Source organism: Calonectris borealis, chromosome 6 (genome assembly GCF_964195595.1).
Source record: "Calonectris borealis chromosome 6, bCalBor7.hap1.2, whole genome shotgun sequence".
Classification (NCBI taxonomy): Eukaryota; Metazoa; Chordata; class Aves; order Procellariiformes; family Procellariidae; genus Calonectris; species Calonectris borealis.
Genome location: NC_134317.1, coordinates 40469021 through 40494534, shown reverse-complemented (window position 1 = coordinate 40494534; position 25514 = coordinate 40469021). Strand labels below are relative to the sequence as shown.

General features: G+C 36.6%; 1 protein-coding gene across 1 annotated transcript in view; it reads right to left on the bottom strand.

Annotated features, from left to right (window-relative positions):
* SPAG16 (sperm associated antigen 16) overlaps positions 1-25514 on the bottom strand; it is a 410239-nt gene that overhangs the window by 161907 nt on the left and 222818 nt on the right. The window contains exons 12-13 of the mRNA XM_075153736.1: positions 25075-25260; positions 1007-1133 (exon numbers count right to left, since the gene is read on the bottom strand). Of these exons, the coding sequence (XP_075009837.1) occupies positions 1007-1133; positions 25075-25260 (313 nt within the window). The remainder of the gene's footprint in view (positions 1-1006; positions 1134-25074; positions 25261-25514) is intronic.

Sequence of the window (25514 nt, the reverse complement as noted above, 5' to 3'; positions counted from 1 at the left end):
CACTGAGTTTTTCACTTTTGTTTGTATTTCAATATTTTTTTCTCTTTTTGAATTATTCATATTTGGATACCAAATATTCCTACAAACCAATGCATTTAAGAATAACGAGTCTTGACTGGCTTCATTTTAACTTGTTGTGCTTTACACCCGGGATTATTATTAACTGACCTTCTATTCAGTCTGTTTCTATGACCCATAAACAGAAATTGCCTAATGAGCATCTCAAATATTCCACTGTCATTTTCATGTCAGTTTTTTTTATCCTATGTTTGTATAGGTCTGATGACAATACCTATCAATACACAGCAATAGCTCTTTGCCTCCCTCCTCTCAAATCCCTTCCGTGAATACAACCTTCTCTATTCTGGGCTGGAAACTCGTATCTTTACACTGTTTGAGAAATGCAGAGTGACTGTAATACCAACTGAAGTACCAACTTGAGAATTTCAGGAGTTGCTCTATGAGAAATACCACAACAGCAGCAATAATTATTGAATTTTCTGATGAAAGAGAAAAAAGTTCCTCTTGCCTTGTTCTCGTATTCTACTTGAACAGGATTTACATATTTGGTCTGCGAAGCAGCAGGGACAAATACACTCTCCAATATACTAAATCCATTTATACCTATACCAAAGAATGAAAGTAGAGAAGAACAAAGGAAGAGATGCGGAGTTTCTGACACTACCTACAGTGATGTATTATGGAGACAATAATACATATTCCATGAGAAATCAGCAGTGAGTTCTGGGGGCATGAGGGCATCCCTTCTAGAGGAAGAATAAATATATTAGACTTCTATGCAGCTTGTGTTTCTCCTGTGGCATTTTCCCCCATTTCCTTTGTACATAACTTAAAGCACATGCCAGCACGCTCATGCCAGTGAATATTCTATTGCCACATCACCCTTACTTTCTATTTTGATTTCACACTGGCTTTCATTTTTCTCACACCATACATGCCATCACTTTGCTTAAATTTAAGAAAGACGAAGAAAAAGACTGCTTACCGTTCTGGCATCCCAGAGAGATAAAGTCTTGTCAGCAGAGCTAGTGAGAACAGTGTTGGAGAACGGAAGAAACTCAATGCTATTGACTGAATCTTTATGGCCACACATCGTATATCTGCATCTCTCACTGCAAAAGAAAAGAACAGAAATACAGCACTTGCCATTCAGGATAATAAGAACAAGAGAAAAGTTTAGGTAAATTAGTAGCGCATTTCATGTATCTTTCCTAGCTACTCTTTAGAAAACATGAACATTGACAGCTATTCATCACCCAAGCACGACACCACAGAGAAAATAAAAAAACCAAACCAGTTAGTGTTTGCTTCTCCATAATGAAGGCTATAGTGGGAAGGTAAAAAGAAATGGAGAAGCGGGTTTTAAAAGATTGAATTGTAAGGAGCAACAATGAAAGCACCGCTTTACGTTTCCTGGGTGCATCCTCAAAAACCTCGTTGATGTAGAATTTAAAAGGAACGTGGATGGAAAGGTAGGATAGGGACAGCACCGTTTCCTTTTTAAAGATATCTTATTCCTTCTTGCTTACAAAGGGTCTAAGAAATCTATAGCACCATGCCAACGTGCACCTTGAAGAAAGTCAGAGTGCTGGCAGCCTGACTTTATTCTCAAGGTCTGCAGAAAGACATATAGAAATTAAATGATGTCTGGGAGTTCTTCACTGAGGGTAAAGTCTTGTCACTGTGGACACCCAAGAGGCCTTTACCCTGAAGAAGAGGTCTCTTACTGTGGATGAGCCCCATCAGCAGCCATTATAAGCTGTAAGTTCTTTAAGCAGATGTGAGGAAACAGAGGTGAACCCCAAGCATTGAGGTCTTTACCATAAACTGACCACAGCTCATATGGAATTACTCTGTGACATGGAAGTTCTTTCAAGCCTGAAGACTTCCAACTCTCCCACCTTCTCCCAGCTGATCAGCTATGAAGTAATACCTTAGAGGTTTTTCTTTTGCTTTCTTACCTTTTGTTTTGTTTTTTATCTTTTAATGAGTTAATTTCTGAGACAACACTATTGATCCTTCTCAGTTCAGGGTATGAACCTGACACAGACGGAACACAAGACAGGAAGCTTTTCCCATTGTAAGGAATAGAGACACAACCACTATGACACTGCTGTAGAGAACCAGTTCTCTCACAAAACAGCCTGAAGTTGGCTATATAGCTATGATCTTATAAAAGCTTTTTGGCTTCTGTTTTGTTTTCTGTGTGCACACCACTGGAGTCCAGGAGAAGAGAAGGAAGAGCCCAAGGATGCCTCACCAGGACGACACAGAAGGTAACAAACAAATCTGGGATTATTCAAACTGAACAGAACAGCAAAGGCTTAACACCTACACAAGCGTGTCAAGAGGGGAGACAATTGAAATGAACCGACATTCACCACTCATTATGGCTGTATACAAGAGTCACCCATGCTGATACGGGTTTCACTCTATGATTTCTTTAGATATACATGAAACTTCATGAATTTGCAGTGTTTGTATTGTTAAATCCTGTGAAAACATACAGGTAGGTGAGCATACTATGGAAAAACCTAATCAATGTAAAGTCAGTAGCATCTAACCTTTTTGCTCAGTCGAGTCAAAAATAGTATGAAAAAAGAAAAGCCAACAACTCATCATAAATTATTGCAGCTTTCAGTGGGAGCTCAGAATTTTATTCCCTGCTTATGTGATTCTGACAGTAGAAACACACCTCCCCTGAGCTGGCTGCTGAATATATCATTGGGGCTTGCAAATTAGATTACTGGGTGGCTCTTAACTGAGAAATTTCTTACAATATTTATTAAGGAAGCTGTCAGCAGGGGGAATTAAAGATGTGATTTTTTTTTTTTTCCTTTCTTCCTGCCTGTATGTCACCACAAGACTCTTGGAGCTCTTGTAGGTTTTGTATCAACAGCACAGAAGATCAGATTCTGCAGATGAGATACAGGCCAGTAGAGCTAAAGGGTTTTGATGGACACTACCCCTGATCACTGATCTAACAAAGGGACTTCTCAGACCTATTTTAATGCCTTTCCATTTCCCAGACTGAAATGCATATGCTGCGCTCAGCTGAACACCAAGCCTGTCCCCACAGAAGGGACAGTAGAAGGGAGGTGAGTTGTTTCTGAATAGAAATATTATCCAGGAAATGTATTTCAAAGGGATATTAGATTCCACTGGTATCATTTTACAGAATCTATGTTTTTCTATTCTAGATAATATATTATACTATTCAGTATTATCTGTTATACAGACTACATGTGTTATTTTATCACAAGGACTCATTTTAAACTAGTCATAAAATATTGTGGCTGTTAGAGCTTGGTGCACAAGATATCTGATACTCATAATCACTTGATATATGACAATAAAATAACTTCAATAATATAATTTTTTGTTTCACAGTCTCATGGTAATGTTTTACACCACAGAATATGCCTTTTTCATCTCAGATCATATACTTTTATTTGTGTATAGGTATGCCATTTTTTAAAAGTGACCAATGATTTCCTGCTTGCCTGTTACACTGTAAGGACTTCGAGTTGCTGAACAGTTTCTGACAAGCAAAATCCCGCTGTGTATTTTTGTGGGCACTTACTAGTTTTGGAAACATAGACAACTTTACATACCACAGTGTGACGGTGTTCCATTAAAAGAAAAGGGGATATTTTCCTGTTATAACAGGACGTATCTATGTCCTTTTCAAAGGCAGGGGGAGAACAACATTTTCAACCTGCTTGAGGGGGCATGGGCGTGAAAGAACACAGGAAAAGGAAGGAAAGTAAAGGAAAAAAGAATATTTTGTTTGTGAGTCACTGACATAAGATACGGACCACCCCAGGCAGACAGGCTGCAAAAACAGGCTTGTGAGAGATTAATTAGGTGCCAAAGCAGGAAGGCCTATTCAGAATCCCTTAGCAAGGTGAAAATGGACTAAAGTGATGGATCATGACAGCAGCAGAAGGGAAGGAAATGATTTGTACTTTTCCATCAAGAACATAAACACCCACACCTGATGCAGTTGTCTGTCTCTCTCCTTGCCACTTCCGTATCATTGCGTACTGATGAGCGAGTTCTGGCTCTCAAGATTTAATTTACCGCTCTGGTAACTGACTGACTGATATTTCTAAGAACCTCCAACTGCTACATAAAATAAACTCATCTTTCCTTCCAGCTGAGATATAATTTCAGCAAGACTATCTTGTATACAAGCTATCTTTTGGTTGGAAAGGGGAACATATTATTTAGATGTTCTTTTTCCACAAAAAAGAAGTTGATGTGAAGGGTAGAGCATCACCCTGTTTCTCATGGGAGTTCATATTTCTATCCAATGGTTCAAGTTTATCTACATTAGAATACATCTGTAGCAACATTCATTATCTAATGTTATTTTCTCATTATGGACACACAGCCTCATGGATATAAGCTCTGAACATTTTAGTTCGGCAGAGAGGGAATCATCTATGAACAGTGGGTTAGGCATTTGCAGTACTCTTGTTGCTTACATCCAGAGACAGAGGTCCTGAATAAATGATGCCATGGTAGAAATACTGCTCAGAAGTTCAGTATTTTGCAGATTGCATTCTGAGCCTCATCTCAGACACTGATTCCAACCTCATCCTTTACGTGTGCTAGTACTACTTTTTCAACATAAAACATCAGTTAACACATTTCCTTGACTCATGACTAATTATCCTCGGTGTTCTGTTTTTCTCTATAAAGTCAATTTCCCTTCCCTTAAATCCAGGTAAGGTAATGACGTCCATCAATAAATCAGCCTTTATTCTACCTCACCAGGTTTCGATTTTTCTTAACAGGTTCAAACAAACCTGTTATAGTTACAAGAAGCATGCCTATACCATGAATGTTGGCATTTAAATTAATCATACCATTATCGATATCACTAGCTCAACAGTGACGGGAAAATATTATTTGCTCAATTTTTAGAGACTTCTCTTTTGAGAATTGCATTCTAGAATGGTTCATTCAAATTCAAAACTGCTTTCAGTAAAACCACATTGAAAACAGAAGATATGAAACATTTCTACTTACATAAGACTTCGCTGAATATTAACAGGCTGCCATCTCTACACTAACGTACAATAGCAGCCAAATAATGCACTAGTTAGATATTTCATCAACTGTACAATAATTGAAGAGAAAATACAGAGAGTGGATAGATTTCTCTTACCCTGTATAATTTCCTATCTGCACAGACAGAGTTAACACCGAGTAAAGACAACAAGCCGGCATGCCCTGATGGGAACATTTTACAATTGCCTGGTACATATTTATTGCGAAAGGCTATACAGAGCCCAAAGCATTGGGCAACCTGCAGTGCTCCACACCAGCTTAGTACTCATTTCCAAAGACACACAGCAAACCAGAGCAACAAGTGAGATTACATGTTGCCAAGTCTTCCGCTATTTAAAAATGTTTTTAAAAAAACCACCCAACACATGCTTACTAGCAATCCTATGAAAACAGGACAAGTTATGCCTCCTTTCTTTTTTTTTTTTAAGCATGTGGTTTCTGTGTTCAGCTCCAGTTGGAAAAATTGCAGGGGGTGGGGCATCATACCATAGTTAGGTAGTCATATTCCTTATTTTATTGCCATGCCATATTAAATCTAATTTCAAGCATGGTAATTAAAAGCACCTACACAGCCAATAGAAATTAATGAGATTTTAAGCATGTACTTTTAAGTCAGTGCCTCTACGAACCATCTTTTTACATGCCTTCCAAAGCAATACATTAAACGCACAAACACTTTCAAACTGTACTATTTTTCCCAACAACTACTCTCTCAAATCATCCCACAGAACGAACACTGAACTATACCTTTTCTCATGTCTATTGAATAACATTCTTCTATGTGACCTGCAATCACTAGCAGGTAAAATGTCAAGGTAAATTACACCAGAAAGTCACCTGCTATGAAAGTGGACACAACATTTCTGAGGAAGTTTTGTAAGGTCACACAACCACCAGCCTCCAATCCTGTTATAGTGATATAACTGTAAGTTAGAAGGAGAATACTTTTAACAAAAACAAATCCTATCACTTTCCCATTATATGGCTTTATCTCCAAAATCTGTTTGAATTAGGCATAAAACTTTTCTAGCCAAGATCAATGGGCAAGTATAGCAAATGGGCTGGCTTAAGACATTAAAATGCCAGTTTGTTTTATGCTGTTATAAATGCATCCCATCATGTCTTTACATTTTATGACCTCTATTTTATTTCTAGGTAGCTTCACATATGACACATCCAATTATTCATGTCAAGAATGTAAAACTACCAGTATTTCAGTAAAAAGTGCCTACCATCATTTATGACAATGATTTTTTTCCTTACCCATTATTTCACTAAATGTAACACATTTTGTAAGACATTGACATGTGGGGACACTTCCTCTATAACGTACATTTGTCTCTGAAAAGATATATGCCAGCGTGATGCTGTCAATATGAGCCACTTCGTTCAATTATTACTTATCTTCAATAAAATGAAGCTCTCTTCAAATTGTGAACATTCATTTGTGCCCTCTTTCAAACTAGTGTTTGACACTTTGAAAATGAAGTGGTAAAGTATATGCTACTACTGTTTTTGTGAAAATGTAAACATTTCTTCTCAAATATTTATAAATATTTAGAAAGAAGATATAAATTAAATCGTTCTCTGTGTTCTTTATCTTAATACTCAGCACTCATGGAACGTTTTAATCTTTGCATTCTGAATGCCCTGCAAAACAAAGACCAATGCCCCAATTTAAAAGAAGCTGTAAAGTCAGGGTTTCTCTAGCAAGGATCAGTTTGCAGAGTTACTCCTGAGTTATTAAATCATGTGAAATCACTTTATATTCTTGGTTTCACATAATTTTAATTGTTACATTTTTTAAATTCACAGTGAGCAGAAGCAGGATTAAGTATTAAACCTTCCTGTCATCACTCACATCAGAGGCTGCTTTGAGCTCGGCCAGGTAAGGCTGGCTGAATCAACGAGCATGGTGTGCAAGTCCTGCTCCCACTGAAAGCAACACAAGGTTTGCCACTGATGTCAGTAGGAGCAGGATTAGAGCCAGGTTTATCACCACAGGAGCCTGACAGCTCGTGCTTTTTGTCTAGCGCACAGTAAATTGAGCATGTAAAAGGAAACTGATCTCTGAAGCAGTATGGACTTAACTGGTAAGTTCAAGGGTGCAATTCTTTCCCTTCCTCTGTCCTTTTCCTCCTCCTTCTGCCAAAAGCAAAGCAAAGGCTTAGCAACTAGGAAGGCTTAGCCAAGGAAGAAAGAACCCCAAACATCATATAAATGTTTTATTAATATTTTCTAGGTATATAAACAAACATTACTCATCTGACTCAGCAAGTTTACACGTCTGCGATAAAATAATGTTACAATCTTGTCTTAGACCTCCTTGAGAAACATGAGAACTTAGGAGTCATACTCTTAAAACATGAAGGTTCTGAAATGGATCAAATTGCTTCTTTTAATTAAAAGGACATAAGTCAACTTTAATAGTTACATTTTTGTCTTGTTTGGTAAGTTTTGAAAGGCTGCAGCAGTTTATTTTTCAGAGTGCAGATTTCTGCTCTGAAATTTAGCAAAGTTTTTTTCCCGTTACTTTTCAGGGGCTGAACTAAGCATGGCAGCTTTCCTTTAACACCAATTTATAAAGACTCAACAAAACTGTCACCAGCACTGCTTCAGTTCCTGCTGAAATCAGTAATAAAAACTACAGTTATTTAGTAGGTGAACAGATACCACCCTGCTGCAAGTGGGAACTGTAGCCACAATCCTCTTCTGGCCCTGCTTGTATAAGGAACACCTTGCACACACAGGGCAGGCTTTTGTGCTCACACAGGATGCAACTACGCCTTCAGGTAAGCCCACAGTCCGGACTGAATTTGTCTAACACATATTGCAAGCCCTCCCTTTTAGCAAAACTCTAAGAGAAAACTGAAAGGCAACATCTAAGCATGACTGGCCCTTAACTTTGGATCTCATTTTATGAGGTCTGAGCACACTGAGTGCTCCCCAGCCCAGTCTAGTGCCAGATATTTTGGGGTTCAATCTTGCAAGCACCACGTAAGTGTTAAAATCTACCTACAGGAGGAATGTGGGCCAAAAGCAAGTCCATGACAGTGTGCCCATAAGCTTGTCTGTAAACCTTTCCTCCAACTCCAAATACAAATACGGGCTTCTCTTATTCTGTGGTGCCACCTCCACTAGCGGTGCACAGCCTTACTACCATTTAGGCGCTTGTGTGCTGTTAACAAGCTACTCAGTCAACAGCAGCATCCAAACAGAACAGGAAAGCTATTTTGTTGTGTTGTGTTGGAAATTTATTTCATCTCCAGGGACCTTGTCTCCTTACATATTTTGCTGTTCTAAAAATTACTTTGTCCTATTTCTATAACTTGAAAGAGCCTCTTTGGCAAACAATGCCCAGAAAGGGAAAATCGAACATACCTGAGAACAAAAAATACAAAAAAGCACATGCAGAACAGAAAAAGAGGGCAATGCACTACATTAAATGAAGCCTAATAGCTTGAACTTCGGATTTAGCAAGGTCTAATAGTGAGGGACATTTGGTCAAAACTCCCCTAATATATTTATAATTAACCAGCAGAAAGCAATACTCCAGTCAATGCTCTATTCTGCAGTGAAATTAGATAACAGCCAAATAATCACAGTCCTTGAAATAGTGTTCTATAAATGCAGGAGAAAGAGGCTGCAAAACTTCATGCCTTACCTTTGGGATTAAAATGCTCATTTGTCTCAATTCCTTGTAATTTATGTAACAGAACATGTATTATTGGAAAAGTAGCCAATTATAACACCGCATTTATTTTTCTGGAAGAGCTCTACTATATGTATTTTAGTAGCTGCTGTGTATTTATTGAGTGTGTGGAAACTTCCACTAATAGTGAGATACTGATCAGCTTACTAAGACATATCACGGAGGAAAAAACACTCTCAGGCAAAAAGCACAGAGGCAAAGTTCTAAGGACACACTGGTTGCTGTGGTGTTGAACATAGACTTGACTGCCTGATGCTAGCCTGAGAAATAGTAAGAACTCTTATTTTCTACCATTGGTTATTAAGCATGTTTCTGCATAGTGCGCACACAGACAGTGGTTGGTTGGGTTTTACAGAACAAAAGACTTTGACAGGTACCGCGTTTGGTTAGAGCTATCCAGCAAAAGTAGGCAAAAAAGAAATATAAACAATTAGATTACATTCGAGTGATTCGAATACTACTCAAAACCAGGATCTATTTTGATAATCATTGAGAATAATAAATATGATTGACAATAGCTTTATCTGTTTTTTTAATGAGTGAAAAGCGCAAATTACTGAATGAATAATATTCTACTTAGGCTTTCTCTAGAAGGTGTGAAAACCTAACAGTGTATGGCAATAATCTATCTCCTTTTTTATTGGCTTGAAACATGAAAAATGAATCTGCTCATTATTATACTGAAGGTTTAGCCTTCCTGTCTTACATTTCTTTGAACAAGTGAAGTGTTGTGTAAGAAGTAGTATTATTTGTATTATTTGCTGCTTCCAGATAAAGGGTTTTAGGTGTGAAGCTTAATTTTTTTAAAAGGAAAGATAAAGCAATAAGGCATAAGATCTCTAACTTTCCCTGTTAACGGTATGATTTTATATCAATATAATTAAAATTATATAATCACAGTGCACACCCAAATAAGTGTCATTTTATGAGAAGAACAGTATCTACCATTACAAGATCAGACTGATTTCTAAAGCGGTATAGTAATGCTGTAGAATCCTTTACAGATGCGATCTGGAACTAAGCACATCTTTAAATGTAAGTATTTTCTTAAATGTTCAGCTGAACCAGGACCAGAAGACACATCACTTTGCCAAACTCAGCCCAAAAATAGCAACAGAAATCAGTACTTCCACAGCTATCTCCGAGACACCAACAAGCGACCATGATGAATTGAAACAACCACTTTTTCATGTGTAGCTCTTCTGGATTGAGTCACAGTAGCAAGGGAGGCCAGAGAAGCCTGAACGCCTCGGCAGCACACCACGTCCACCCTAACGGCAAAAAAAGGGTTGCAGTTGCCAGGTCTGTCTTCAGGAGGGCGAGGAATACTTTTATAATATTGCAGTTGGTTCCAAGAGGGCAACTGCCAAGATTAAAAGTTTTGCAACTTAGCACATATATTTTCATACCAGACTATAATATATTCTTCATTACCTTCTACTATGTAGGCTTGGTAGAACTCTGTACCTTGTCAAGGTATCTTTAAAATCTCACTAGTCAACACCTCATCATTGGCAGCACCAGGCATTTTTCAGCTTATGGCAACAGCTGCTGCAAACGCTCACTTTCCATTGAAATTGGAAACTTCCATAATTCATTTCAGCTACTTTAGCTTGAACAGTAGCATGTTAGTTACAATCCAAATTTTTCAGAAGTGAGACGCATTTTTATATGCTTCAACTTTGGATTATTCTGCATTTGAAAAAGGGCCATATTTTCCCAAGGTCTGAATCAGGGCAATAAAAATAACTTTGAAAGTTATCACGGACACGAACACAATTTAGGCATTTCTATCCAAAAACTAGATCTTAATAAGCACCCTCTCCAAGCACCATCTTGGTCATATACAAAACCTTGGTCTTGCTTGTAAATATCAGTAAAAGACTGATGTCTGGGAATGGTCTGAAGTATTTTTATCCTGACAATATTTAGCAATTTGTAAACTGAAGTCAGTCAGAAACAATACATTTGTTAACATTACTCAAAGGAACTCAACTTAGCAGGCATTCCCAGAACATCTGTAACATATACCTATGGGATTTGGACCCCACATAAAGTGCATTGGTACCCACTCCTAACGTGATACAGGAGCACACAAACTAGATTCCTCGATCAAATTTCAAAATCTAGGTTTAGTTCTTCCCTTTGCCTTAGAAAAGTCAACACACATGTATTAAACCATCTGTTCATGGCTATAGGTTTCTAAACTTTTTCATTGAGTCTGACTATGTGAAGAAAATAAATTCAGTCAGCTGAAGAAAAAAATTTCTGCAGACCAATGGTCACAGGACTCAGAGTGACAAGATCTGAAGCTGACTCCAAGGTCAGCTCTTGTATTTCAGTTATTGAATAAAATGCCATTTCAGTCCTTAGGACAGGAACTAGAACACAATCTTCTCTTCCTCTGAGATGCCTAGTACTCCCTTGCAATATACAGAAAGCATAATCATCTATTCCAGAATTATTGACATCAATCCAGGGGCAAGGTACACTCAGGTTCAGAAAGGTACATGGTGATGCTTATATTATTTTTTGACTCTAACCCTTGTTCAGCACTTTCTGCAAATCAAGCTTCCTTAAGGGATTTTTTTTGTTGGACAGCTAAAGACAGGAGCACCAGCAATCACTTCCTGAAAACCATAGCCTTATTTTATTAAACAATTATCTCCTACTCCCTCAAGGCATATGGGTACTAGATAATCAGATAAGCGCAATCTCAGTAATAATAAAATAGATCTAAACCATTTAAGCCGACATTAAACACTGCAGAACTAGTACGAGCATGTTTTCTGCTCAGCAGTTCTGCAGCCGAATAAGCAAAGTCTCGCTCCCTGGTGACCGTGGGTTATCCTCAATTATCATATCAGCTGACATCAGCATCGAACCGATGTCCTGTTTTTGCAGTCAGTATGGAAGCTGCCATGTTTTTATTATTTTTGCCCTCTTTTTGTTTTAATACGAGAACTTCATAGGTAAAACTTCTGCCTTTTCTGGCTAACCCTGAACAACTAAACCCAGATGTCTCTCTTAATTCATCCAAGATCTTACTGCTGTTGATTTTGAAAGATAACAGATGGATCATTGCCATATGATTTAATTTTTTGTGTGTGTATATTAATGCTTATGTTAGAACTGTTCTATTCAAACAAGTTATTGTACACTTCTAGGTTTCTGCTGTTCAAATAAAATATTGGGGAAAAGGTGAGACATCTAAACTCAATATTCAGATCTCCTTTACGGTGCATTTCAAGCACCCTGAAGAATTTCTTTGTAATTTCTTTTACTCTCTTCCTTTTCATCACTTATTTCACTCTTCTACTTGATTATGTTAGTAGATAAAGAATATGGCATTATATGCACAACCACAGACTGGTCACACATAATACAGAAAGTGAGAAATGTGAAAATGAAAAATAAAATTTGAAATATCTTTACACCAGAAGACCAGATAAACTTACTATGTTATACTGGAATGCACATTTTCTGTTGAATCCTGGTACCTTACTGTGAGGCTGATCTGATCTATTTCTTCTGAAAAATCACTTACAAATGTAATAAATAATTGCTTTGTATAGGATTTTAAGTCTGTAACAGTATATAACAGCACATTTTTTAAAAATGCTATTCCTGTAACACAAAAGTCTAAAATACCTTGCCAAAGCCTACTGTGAGTTCATCCCATAGAGATCTATCATATCATATTCTCTATAACTTTGTACATTTAGGATGAGATTTCCAAACTTCCCTGACCATGCAGAGTCTCAGATTCATATAGCTTTTGGGTGCCTAAATGATCAACGAGATGCTTAATGGGATTTTCAAAAGTGACAATGTGCCCACTCCAACAGATTTTCAATCAACCCTTCAGGCACTTTTAAAGACCAAACTCTTCATGCATATCAAATGAAGGGAGCCCACACTCTAACATCTGCTTAGGTGAGAACTTCGTTACGTGACTTTACCAGAATTAGGCAGAAGCTGACAAGGAGAAGACTTGTCTCCCTGAAGAATAAGAAGTGACTCTCTCAGGGATTCCGTTTACTAAGAGTCAACATTAAACTGCATAAAGGATGACCTAGGTTTTCACTGTTTCTAAAAAAAAAAATTCTTGCCTTTCTTCCAAAAAAAAAATCAACTGTTGTAAAACTACTGACAAAAGGGAAAAACTGAAACAAGAACTATATAGGAGACCAGCAGAATAAATCTAGAGAACTCAACTACATCCACACAGTTTTTATAAAACTGACTTAATTCAGCTATCAGCCCTCAAAAAAAAAAAAACCAACAACTCCTCCCCCGCTCCCCCTCCCCCCAAAACCCCAACAACCAACCAACCAAAAATTCCACCATTAATTTACCTCAGAATCCATTTGCTGGTCTAGCTTTATAGAGATGAAATTCCATATAGGATAGAGAAAGCAGTACTAGCACTTCATAATTTAATTTTACCAGCTTTTTTTTTTTTTAATGAGATTAGACTGACATCTCTGTATCTTAATCCCAACCCACAAGACTCATGTAAATCAGATAAAGAAAAACCTACAGTCCCAAATTAAAAGATGCAATGGTAAATGAATGTTAGAGGCCTCTCTTTATTTATTACTATATTGCAAACCAGGAACCAGGAACTTTAGTCCTTCTCATTTTTCAAATAAAAAACTATTTTATTAAAACAAAACAAAACAAAAACAGTCAGTTGCAATAGTGGAGAGAACCACAAGAGCCTGGGCCAGTACTGTGATATTGTAAATTAGTATGCAGTTACAGAGAATATTAATGGATGTGTTTAATCTACAGCGTGCAGATTCGCTGCATAAAAACCAGTGTTAGTCTTGTCATACGTTAGTTTATTTTCTTCCATATTTTAAATTTACTGAAATTCCTTTAGACCTATTAAATGAGCAAATCCTTTTTGAAAACAGTACAACATGGCTGAAATGCAATAAATATAAGCACTTTAATATTTAAGTGAGGAAAATGAATTTCATTGTGTTTTCAAATTGGTTTTCTTCAGTGCAGAGTTTCTTTATTTGTCCAAATAAAATGGATTTGAGTGGGTGGCAGCTTTAAGGAGATATGCAGCACTATTCTATGGCTTTGTGAACTTGGGAAGGTATTATGAATAATGGATTTGCTGTGCTTTTAGACACAGCAAAAACAATATCATTCTAGGTTCTCTAATAAGCAGCTACTGGAGTAAGGAATAAAAAGCCTGGCCTACTGATTTAAGCTACAGGTGCTAGCATTTTTCTTCAGATCATCGTAGCAAACTACGGGATTGGCTCTGTGGTTTCAGCAGGAAAACTACTCAAATACAGAGTGTGAAGGGCTAAATTCCCAAGGCTACCTCCCACCACTCTGCTGCTTTCTTCTTACAAGCCCATTTTTATATTATACCCTCCCCGCTCCAAAATAGAGCTGGAAAGGGCTGTATTTCCCTCTGTCAACAGCTGGAGAAAAAGGTTAGCTTGAAACACATGCACAAAATTTAGGCGTACTGGTTTAGTTTCCTCCTTTTATAGATCTGAACATATATCCCTCTTCTCAAGGGGAGAGTCCTTTGTTTTATTTAGTAATTAATTTAAAAATACTTAAATTGTGTTAGCAAATTACTCTTAAGCACAAATGGAAACAACATCCACCAATTTTCAATATAAACATATTTGACCAAAATTAATTTGAGAAGTGTACCTCTCAGTCCTTTTGAGAAGAATCTGGTCTCAGTCTGATAGAAAATCGGAAGTTTGGGACATCTAATCCATTCCTAGCAGTGTGCAAGATTTCAATGCTTGACACCACAGGACTGGAAAATGTAGCAACTTCTCTGAGAAGGCGACACTTAGAGGAGGAGGAGGTAGGATATCCACTTATTGAGGTGGGATAATCTCATCCACATTTTCTTCCCAAACTTGCAAATGCAAAAACTGTTCACCTTACACGCATAGGCGCATAAAGTAGTTCCTCATATGAGTACATCTAAAAGCATATTGGAAAGAAGCTCAGTGATCAGTATCTCAAATTCTGGTCCTAAAAGCCCAACTGGTGTATTTAATAACTAACAGATCAGTACTTGGCAAGATTTTAATACTGGCATTGCACTTCTAGAGGTTGTGACATCATCTTGTCCTGTTGGTGAATATATCTGTAGCAAGTCACTACTAAAATCTTCACTTGCACATAGCAAAGCTTAGTTTATACTATTGTTGTAGTTGCTGAATATGTAATCAAAGTATTGTCAAGCCACGAGTGACAACTGGATAAGAATTAAAAGGTTGACACACTTAGAATTAGGTTTTCGTCAACCTGCAGTGCTATACCTAGTATTGCATACTGCATCCTCAAGCCCTTATTTTCATCTTAACCTTCCAAATACAGTTAGCTCAGATCTATATTACTATGAAACAAACTCTGGTATGAAAAAAAAAAAAATCTATGAAAAGAGCTCTTTAATCAGCAGAACATAACTGCAGAAGATCACATATAGTATTTTTATTTTTTTCTTAGAACTTCAGAGGACAGATGCAAGTGTAACTTCAACCACATTCACGCTGTGCAGCTAACTGGCATGCCCTTTATGCAACAGAAATGGTCCATGACTATCTGCTCTGTATTAAATAATTCACTAATTTCGCTGACATTTTACTGCAGTCTCAATATTAAGACTCTATTATCTAGAATTTTTGTTTTGGTGACAGAAATATGTTTGAAAGATACACTAAAATATAAAGAAATTCATTGGTTTTGCATCAACTGGATAATTCCAATACATATTTAATAGGTTTCCCACAGATACACATGCCTTTGCAGGCTCTGAGTTCAGTAAATAGATGCATAAAAATTGTCTTTCAGATGGTGAACTGATTCCTAGCTGGGAAAGATATTGGCCAGCCTAGAACAAGATTTTTGCGTGATGATGTGTCTCAATTCACATCAGAAAACCTACTCTGAATATTGGAAGTGCAGAAGGGAAGTTGCCAACATTTTTGTTTTCTTCATCCTGACCTTCACCTCCACTAAGGCAACACCCCCATATTTTGATGAGAAGCATCAGACTGGCTATGTAAACAGTTCAAAGACTTAACCACTTTTATCATGTGGATATGTACTTTATAGCTTTCAAAGCCTACTCTGAAGATTCTGAGATCTGGCGCAAAGAAAAACCTGCACAGGGTACCAAAGAAATTGTATTATATGTATGTGGTCCTACCATTTAGGGATATTTAAGATTTAGGACAGAAATGAGCCCCAAGGTTTTTGAAAACTGTCACTGAGAAAAGAAACCACTGTTGGGCTGAAAATTATATTCATTCACATTTTAAGAAGGTACAAACACAATTCAATGTCTTCCAACTTCAATAAAAGACCCAGGAGACCCTTTTTGTGCATAAGAAGTCATTGTTTAAGGATTAAGATGTGACTTGTGTTCATATTCCAGCTGAAGCTAATCAAAGACAAATGTAGTTTGCTTTAACAGGATACACATGGTAGACAACTAGAGTTCCAGCATTTGGGAGAGAAAATAATCTGGCAATACAAGATTCTGTGTAAAGTCTGAACCCTTTAAAAAAAAAAAAAAGAGAAGAAGGAAGAAAAAAGAAAAAAAAAGGAAAAAAAACAAACCCCCAAAGCACCACAGACACACACACATCTCTGAAGACTGCCTGGAGCCAGAGGACAAGAATTCAAACAACAGGAATTTAATTGTATAAAGGCATCCATTACAGCAGACTTTTAATTTGCAATCAAATGACCAACTCATCTAATTTCAAAGTAGAAGACATTAACAGCTAAAAATAGTTCAACATTCAGGTGGAGATGCCTATCAAAGTACTGCTGCTTATGAATAGTAAGACGTATTCCTGTTCTTGTTAATTCACTGGAGGTAGAAGCAGGGAAACAATCTACAATTACTTTTGTTGCAGCACACTGATTTTGGGTAACAGTACTCCACTTTGACATGTATCACAGACTATCCGCGTAACATTTGCACTAACTGGTACTGACAGGATATGGTTGTGATGATTGAAATACATCATTTTAATGAACTGTCGTCTTCACTGAATTCTGTAATAATATCTGACAGCTTTCACTGCTGTATGAATTACTCTCTGTTGGTACAATTCATTTTTGTTTTGGTTGAGATACTGTAAGACAGTATTTCTAGGAAAACAGGTTAGGTAAAGAAAAGACTGCCAGTAATGAGTGACTGTAACATGAAAGAGAAAGAAAATGACTGGATAATAAGCCTGGATACATAGTGAAAAACTATACTATGACTGAAAATGTGCTGAATATCTGCAGTGCTGATCCATTGCATTTCAATACTGAACGTAGGAGAGTGGAAACACCCTGTCAAGATCTGAACAATATTTTGCAGAAGCCATAGTTACAATACCTGCAGACTTGCAAATAAAATAAGGAAGTCAACTTGCACATTGTCAAAGAGAGGAAAAAAAAAAAAACCTGAGCCTACTACAGTATACATGATCAAAGTGGACTAAGTTTTCTGGAGCTGCCAGCTGGTTTGGTTAGGATTTGATGGAAGGAAGCCTAAGTATTACCTTCATCATTCATCCTGCTCTTGAACTAGCTGTCAGGGAATCTAGGAGGCATTTTTGACAAGGTTAACCAAGTACAAAGGTGTCCAACTTACAGAAGATCACATTACCTTAGCAGTTCAAACAAATAAAGTATGCTGCTGTCCAACAGGAATCTCTCAGCCAACTATACATAATTAAGGAAATTTGTGCATCCCTGGGCTGACAGAGGGCAACTGGAACATAAAAAAAACCCCAACTGCATCTAATAAGTTTTTCCAAGCCATGTTGGATGCTGAAATAATGGAAGCAAGGAAACTGTTGAGATAAGAAAAGGATACATCCTTTTATGCAAATCAAGTGCAACTTTCTCTGTTATCTTTCCATAAAAGAAGATGGAAATCTTATGTAGGTAACTGATTGTAGAGTTCAGATAAGCCTACTAGAAATATTTGCAGAGATGAGAACTCAGACATTTTAGAAAGCAGCTCCATTCACCACACCCTAGTTTAAAAAAATAAAGTAGTAACTTCATTTCTTTTTCCCCTCCCTTAATCAAAAACATTTCAAGACCAGTAGCAGAAACCAGAAAGCAAAGCTCTTACCTTTCTATCTTTTCAACGCTTTAGAAAAAAAACTCAGAAATATTTTTGACATGTAAAAAAATAGCCATTTTAACTACTAAAAAATTCAAATATGCTTCTTATGTACAAGGTAAATTGCCATAGACAGTTCCAGTAAAAAAGATATTCATTTATCTAGACCTGTAGCCAACAACCACCAACACAAACATTTCAGCGGAAGCTACACAATTCCTGTCATGTTTAACAGTGTAATTCCGTGGAGACATGTTTCTACCGTGTCCCAAATGGCGATAATTTATGTCAAAATGTGTCCCAAATGGTGACTAGTTTATGTCAGAGTCTTTGTAATATCGCTAACAGCATATACTTTTAATTTAAGTATATGTGTGCTTTGAACATTGCTATGCAACTGCAAACAAGTCCAGCACTGCTTTATCACTGCATCCTTTAAGTGACAGAGAAATAATAATCATATAAAGATATGTTTCTCATGAATGTTACTGCTAAAAATCCAATTCTGATTTTCTTTCTTCTCACCCTGTAGGAAAGTTTGAAGACAATTCATTTTGACTTCTTTTTTAATGTTACCAAGGAATGGAAAGTTAGGTTTTTAATGATGGCTTCAGTAGTAACTCACTATATGGCCTTGAGTAATGCACTTCACCTCTTTGCTTAGTTTCACCAAATGTAAATAATTGCATTGCTTGCCCAGTTTAAGCATTCCATAGGAATTAGGTAAGACTCGTCTGTTTTCTTGGACTTGCAAATATGCGACCATATTAAACATTTCTCATTATTAATGCCTGTTGTCTTGTACTAACTCTGTAACGTGATTTAAATAAGTTTACAATATGGAGTTCAAGCTACACTTCTTGACTAAGTTTTGTACTTCAAGATTCATCTCTTTCAGTATTAGGAAGATTAAGCCATATTTTCCGCTTAACCAAACAGCTATGCTTTGGATATCATTTTTTCCCTGATAATTCACATCTTCAAATTGATTTTTACAATTGGCTCTCTGGGAATTATAACAACTAGGTTTAAGATTTTCTTTGGTCCTGAAAAATGTGTTATGGAACTCTAGCATAATTATAAATTTGGAGACTTGGGCATAGGCCTCATTTTGATTTGAGGAATTAATAGCAGGTTGTCTCTCTAGTACTCCTCAGAGGATTCCAAAGGGAATTCTCCTTTATCAAAGTGGCAAGCATTTCCTGATGCGCTGTCAGGACAGACATTACAAACTACCCAAAGATGGTCCTTCCACAGTTCCTCTGAGTTCTTCTACCCGCCTTCTAATTTCCTGGAGGACATTTGTCTTTTCTGAAAATAGATTAGCTTCACTTTTACTGGAATCAATTAAACATGGTATCTGGCCAGAACAGCTTGTGGCTTCTCTCCCACTGAAAAGCGAGTCAGGTAAGTGTCGTCTGAAGAGGGGTATTCTGACAAGGACTGGTTACACGCCCTCATTCTGATTCAAAATGTCAAAGTATGGCTCCATTTTGAAACTAGACAATCTTTATGAGTTTCTTCAAAGGAGATTTTTATAAAGTCCTGATACAGATAGATTTGGCGTGGTGAAAAATAACTACAAATCTGATAGTAAATATTTAATTTAAAAGCTGTCCGTTGCCTAAGGGAAAAGGAAGAAAAATAAATAAAGTATGAATGTAAAAGATGCCAGGAGAAGTTAGGCTAAATTCTGTGCCTTTTCACATTGCTCTGATGGTACAAAGCAACTAGATTGACTAGCCAACTTGGCAATTTAAGCAACATTACCTAACTTCTTTATTAGGACTAAAGCAAAAAAACCAACCATCCAACCAAAACTATAACAGCAGTTTAAAATCAACGCAATCACGTCTTGCACTGCACACTGTCAAAATGTGTTAGTAATAAAAAATGTGCAGTGTCATCATTGCATGGTATCATTCCAAGGAAAGTTGATTAGGGGCTTTTAATTATACAAAATCCATCCCTGCTTAATTTCTTTAAGATGTGTACTAACCTTAAATTTCCCAAAATTAAAATGCTTCTTATGAGAAGAAATAAAACTATAATCAGCAGTTATCAAGTAGGAGAAGCTATAACAGAAGCTAAGAATCTTAATGTAGGCTTAAGAACAGAAGAAGGGATTATTTAAATAAACTAGGAATTAATTTATGTCATATATATCTGATACTAGGTAAAGAAGTGAAAATTCCCAGTCTTCTTGTAGAAAAGCAAAATGTGTCAACAATTATTTTTGTGTATATTTGGAAATAAGTAAAAGAATATATTAATACCTTAATAACAATATACTACATTAATGGTTGTACAGGATAATTAACAGTGATCATGGCAGATTAGTCACTTTTTTAATTTGCACCTGAACAAATGCACCAAAGGATACTAGTAATGACTGAGGACTGATGTAAACAATTACATTTTTTAGAATTTTAAAATAAAATTTTGATTATGGGAGAAATCTCAGGGAGCCAGAAAAAAGTTACTGTGTTAAATGACAAGGAAAACACATAAGTGATGGATTAAAAAACAGCAAACAGAAAGCAGCAATAGCTCCAATTCGCAAACATTTATTCACCCTGAGGTCTGCTGCAGGACAGTACAGAACTGCATTTCCCTGTGGCCTAATTCTGCCATATTTTGCACTACTGAAAGAAACCAGAGAAAACTGGAGAACTGGTCCAATGACTATATAATGGATAAACTGGAGAAAAAAAATTCTGAATGTTCTGACTTTGGTGAAAATAATTTCTCAATCTTAAAGCATAAATAACAATGTTTGCATTTAACATACAGTCTACAGCATATGTTTGCAAAACTAAATAACCGTCTGTGTTTACGTGAGATATATGATGTTCAGTTTGATTTGCATATCAGAGATCAGGCTGTAAAAATCTCTGACGGTATTTACAGTTGGATAATTGAAATTAATCCTGCCAAAATGACTTTGACAGTCCTGAATTTATGGTCTGAGAAAACAATCCTGGAACTGTTTGCTGAGTTATTAACATTGCTGGCTATATATTTTCAATCTGAGCTATGCGCTGAATAAAAACATGTTCACAAATTATAAGCCTCTTCATTTCTTCCCCCACTTCGTGTTCAAGTTGCTTCCTATAATCATTAAGAAGATGGGATAACCTTGAAGATAGCAGATATGCACGTGTTTTGCTGCTTTTGTTTTTTTTTATTTCTCTAACCATGGCAGGTACATTAGTTATCTTTCTTCCCACCCCCCCAATATGTTATGCCAGTTTCTTTTTAATTTCCTTTAAAAGCAGCCAATTCTCCCAGCAGAAAGCATCGAGAAGTTCCAACACCAGAACTCAGACTCCCTCAAATCCTTCAGTAACTTAGATCACGGTTGCGTCTCAGCATATGTCTGTGTCTTCAGGGAAGAAGAAAGGTGCTTGGATTTTTGTTTGTTTGATTTCTGTTTTTGTTTTTTAAATTCAGATTGTATCTTTAAATAGAGGGCACATAAGTTGTCAAGGAGAAGAACATTGTTAGCTACAAAGCTACCTCACGTTTTCCTCCTGGTAGGAACGCCATTTGTGGCTAGATATATGACAGAAACTTCCAACATATACAAAAGAAATATGCTTATGAATAATATCCATTGCAAAAAAAAAAAATCAGCAGTCGTTTCACCTTGTAATAAAACAAAATTCAAACAATTAGCAGTCTGAATTTTCTTATCATTGGCAAAGAATTACATAATTCATTAAAACTGTTGGCAACCTTTTCCTATTTAAGAGATGTTGCACCTTGTATTCTTTGACTGCAATAATGGATTTGATAATTGTAAAAGTTACATCTTGGGTTTTGCTGCTAAAAGATAGCCAACAGCCTCCCCACTTTCTTGATACCAAGTTTTCAACCACAGAGAACTCTGTTGTAGGTATTTCAAAAGCTATGTTTATAGATTTAAAAAGTGCATTTCTAATACATAAAAGCAGCTTTTTGAAATCTGGAAATAAAAAGATGACTGCCACCCATTACAGAAACGTATGTATTTATATTTGTAGCATTTATTTACAACATATCTCTTTTAGAAAGGTGGCAGTGATAGCTTTGATATTCATCTTGCTTTCTTTTCCCCCCCTACAATATGCTGCTTTCCAGGACCATTCAATCTGAAAGCAGGCATCCATCCAAATATGTAATATTAAGGAAGAAAGATAGCTCTCATTTATAAAGTGTTAATTCCTTATTAGTGGAAAGAATAAATCACTAGATTAAGCAGAGTAACTGTGATAACTGATTGTTATCCTACCACAAGTAGGTTATCTTGTGCTCTGTCCCCTGTTCAGAGCTTGTGTTAACTGGCAGACACCTGGAGAGGGAGAAGTCTTAAGATGACAACTAGATAAGTACGTATTCTGTGAGGATGGGAAGAAAAACATTTTCTAAGCATCAAAAACCCTTGTGGTAAGCCTACTCCACCTTCCCATTTTGTTGCACACACCCAGACTGTAAAGGAGTCTGAAGGAGGTTATATATTTATATGGTACCTAGCACAACTGGCTTCATTCGTATCAGAGAACTCCAGGCACATAACAAATTGTTATGTGGAAAACATCTAGGATTAGTGTTGCCAAACTCAGCCAATTAGCTTGGCAATTAGTACTGCCAAGCCAAAATACACTGCAGGTTCTTCTGTATAGCATTTCTGTATACAAGCATCAGCAAATTAACAATCCAGACTGGAAACCACCAGCCTGATTAATCTGTCAATAGCTTTGACAGATTATTTCTACATCTTGCCATATATTCTGCACGGGTTGATTTTCCACTTGAATTAGTCAACATGGGCATAAGGATCAATTGTAGCTGACCGTTCTGCAGAATTAGGTCTTCAGGTGGGACGTCTTAAGCTTGAAACAGCCATGTCTTGTCATTAAATCCCTTTTTACTGAAGCTCTTCAAGAGCACCTAATTTTTCCACCGTACTCATTTTATACTAAGCGCATATACCACATACACTTCCACAGCGCATCTTACAAATTCTTCTAAACAGACTAGCGAAACAGAACTCAATTGTCTTCTCGACTTAGGTAATGTAACGTAAATGAAGACATGAGCTTTTACTGTGAACAGACTGAAAGTCCATCAGAGGACTCCAAGTGAGGCTTTTTTAGTTCATACTCTGAATACTCCTTTAAGCATACTATGCCACATTTTGGTGCCACCTCCTGCTCCCTTTAGCCACTGAGATTTTTGCTTAATTTTGACTTAAGGTTTCAATAATTATATGCTGATAACTAGCCCTTCACATCATGGCTGTGCTCCTTACTGTCTTATTTTCAAATCTAAAATGCACATCAGATACACTGAAGGTAGAAATGAGAATTGGTAATGAGTGTGAGTGGGAGGCATGGGTTGGTGATGAAGATTTGCTTTGATTCCTCTGACTACAAAAGCTTCCTTGGTAGAGAAGATATTTTAAAGTGTCTAAACAAAACCTTTGTCTATGCAAATTCAAAACCATTCTGACATAGAATTAAAGCTATTCTTAGTATTATTTCTTAAAGGTCATGAATATGCCATCCAGGATGATCAAAGTATTAAAATCCTACAATTGATTAAGAAAAGAGGCAACAATACAATAGATTTCCAGTGTTCTCCTTTCTAAGCAAAACACTGACCATTAATTCCTATTACTTACAGTAATGGTGGAAGCATTATCTGTTGTCAGAACTGGCTGACAATTTCTGTTATAAAACTCACTTCTCAGTTGTCTTGAACTTTGCCAAACTTTAACTGCTTTGTCTACACTTGTATAAAAATTGAATATTTGTTTCAAGCTTGTTTTAAGTAGCTGCTCTCAGCTTAGCCAAAATAATTTGGAATAATTCATGAAAGGATACATTGCTTATCCCATTTTGAAAACAATGTTTTTATTATTATTTAATGCTTCCTCAATTCACTGTTTGAAAAGAAGACTGAAAATCTGATACTGACAGAGTTTTAATTAATTCTCAAAAAAATCTGGCTGAATTACGACATTTTGAAAAATCTCAACTCATACATGCTTATCAGAGAAGTACTTCACTTTTACAACAAAAGCCCTCAACACTCCCGCTTCATGAAGCACACTCCTAAAATAGGTCTCTAGGTCTCAACTGCAGGGCTCACTGCAATTGCAGCAGACCGGGAGTGATCTAGGCAAAAGGAACAAAAGAAGAAAGTCTCCTTTGCTTTTTCAGTGAAGCTTCTTTCTCTGCAGTGGCCAACAAGCTTGAAGGAATATTTCACCTCATTCAAATGCAAAGGAAGAAAAAGACGGAGAGGAAATGGAAAAATCCATTAGGACTGGATAATAAAGAACCAGGGAAAACACATACGAGACTGGAGACTTGTCTGTGGACTGATGACATTCAGTTGTTAAAAATCAGACCTAGTACACTACAGTGGTGTCAGTAACACTGACAGTAACACTACTCCTAAGTCATTCAGGAGTCCAGAAGGAACCGTTTGGAAAAAAACCACACCCATTCCATTCTTTTAAGGTGTAAATCAATCAAAATATGTCACCTCAAATATAAGTGAAGGAAGTTGAGGAACTAATAATTAATTGGTAAGCAGGAATATACTAATATTCTAGAAGCACCTTCATAAAAATGCATTTGCCTGGATAATAAAGAAAATGCAGAGGTATACGTTGATTTATTAATCAGGAGTCACCTTGCCAAAACATGTATAATGAATAAAATAAATTTCCTTTTGTCCAACCTTAAATTAAAAGTGTGTTATATACTCATGAGCTAGAAATACTATATAGAAAAAACTTACTTAATTTTTTTTTCAGTTACTTATTTAAATTACATACTGAAGTTCCACAAGGCTCTGACCTTAAAAAACAACACAGAATAACAGATGCCAAATAAAAGCAAATACTTTTTTTTGGCACTATCTTAAATTAAGTCCTTCCCAGCTCCCTATTTATTAAAGCCTTTATCTAGTAAATAACATCAAACCCTGTTTTTTACACTACTCCCTTTAATTTATCTACGTTGTTAAAGTGAAGTCCACAAATTGATGCTAGACATCTCTCTCTCACTGGGCTAAAACAGTAGTTATTAAGTAAAGCTATCAATTAGCTAATAAAGAATCTCCAGTAACTCCATACCTGTTAACATCCCATATTTTACTTGTGTTGTCCATGGAGGCAGAAGCCACAAAATCACCACAGGAATGCCACGAGCAGTCCCATACAGCGTGGGCATGTCCTTCTAAAGTCAGAATGCATCCACGTTTTGAAAAGTCCCAAATCCTCACTGTGGTATCCCGACTTGAAGTGACCAGCTGGGTGCCACTGTTACGAGGAATAAAAATAAAGAGTAGTTTTTAGCAAGGATATAGATGAAGATTTTTCAAAGTACACAGCAAAATAATTTAACTATGTTTAGAAAAACAGGTTAAGTAGCAATTGTTGATTTTACATTAAAATACATATGAACAAAAAAAATATGTTTGAAAACATTCATATTTTTACTTTACACGGTTTTCTGACACATCATAGATGAAGCCGTCATGTATTAAATACGCTATCAGAAGAAAAGAAAAGGA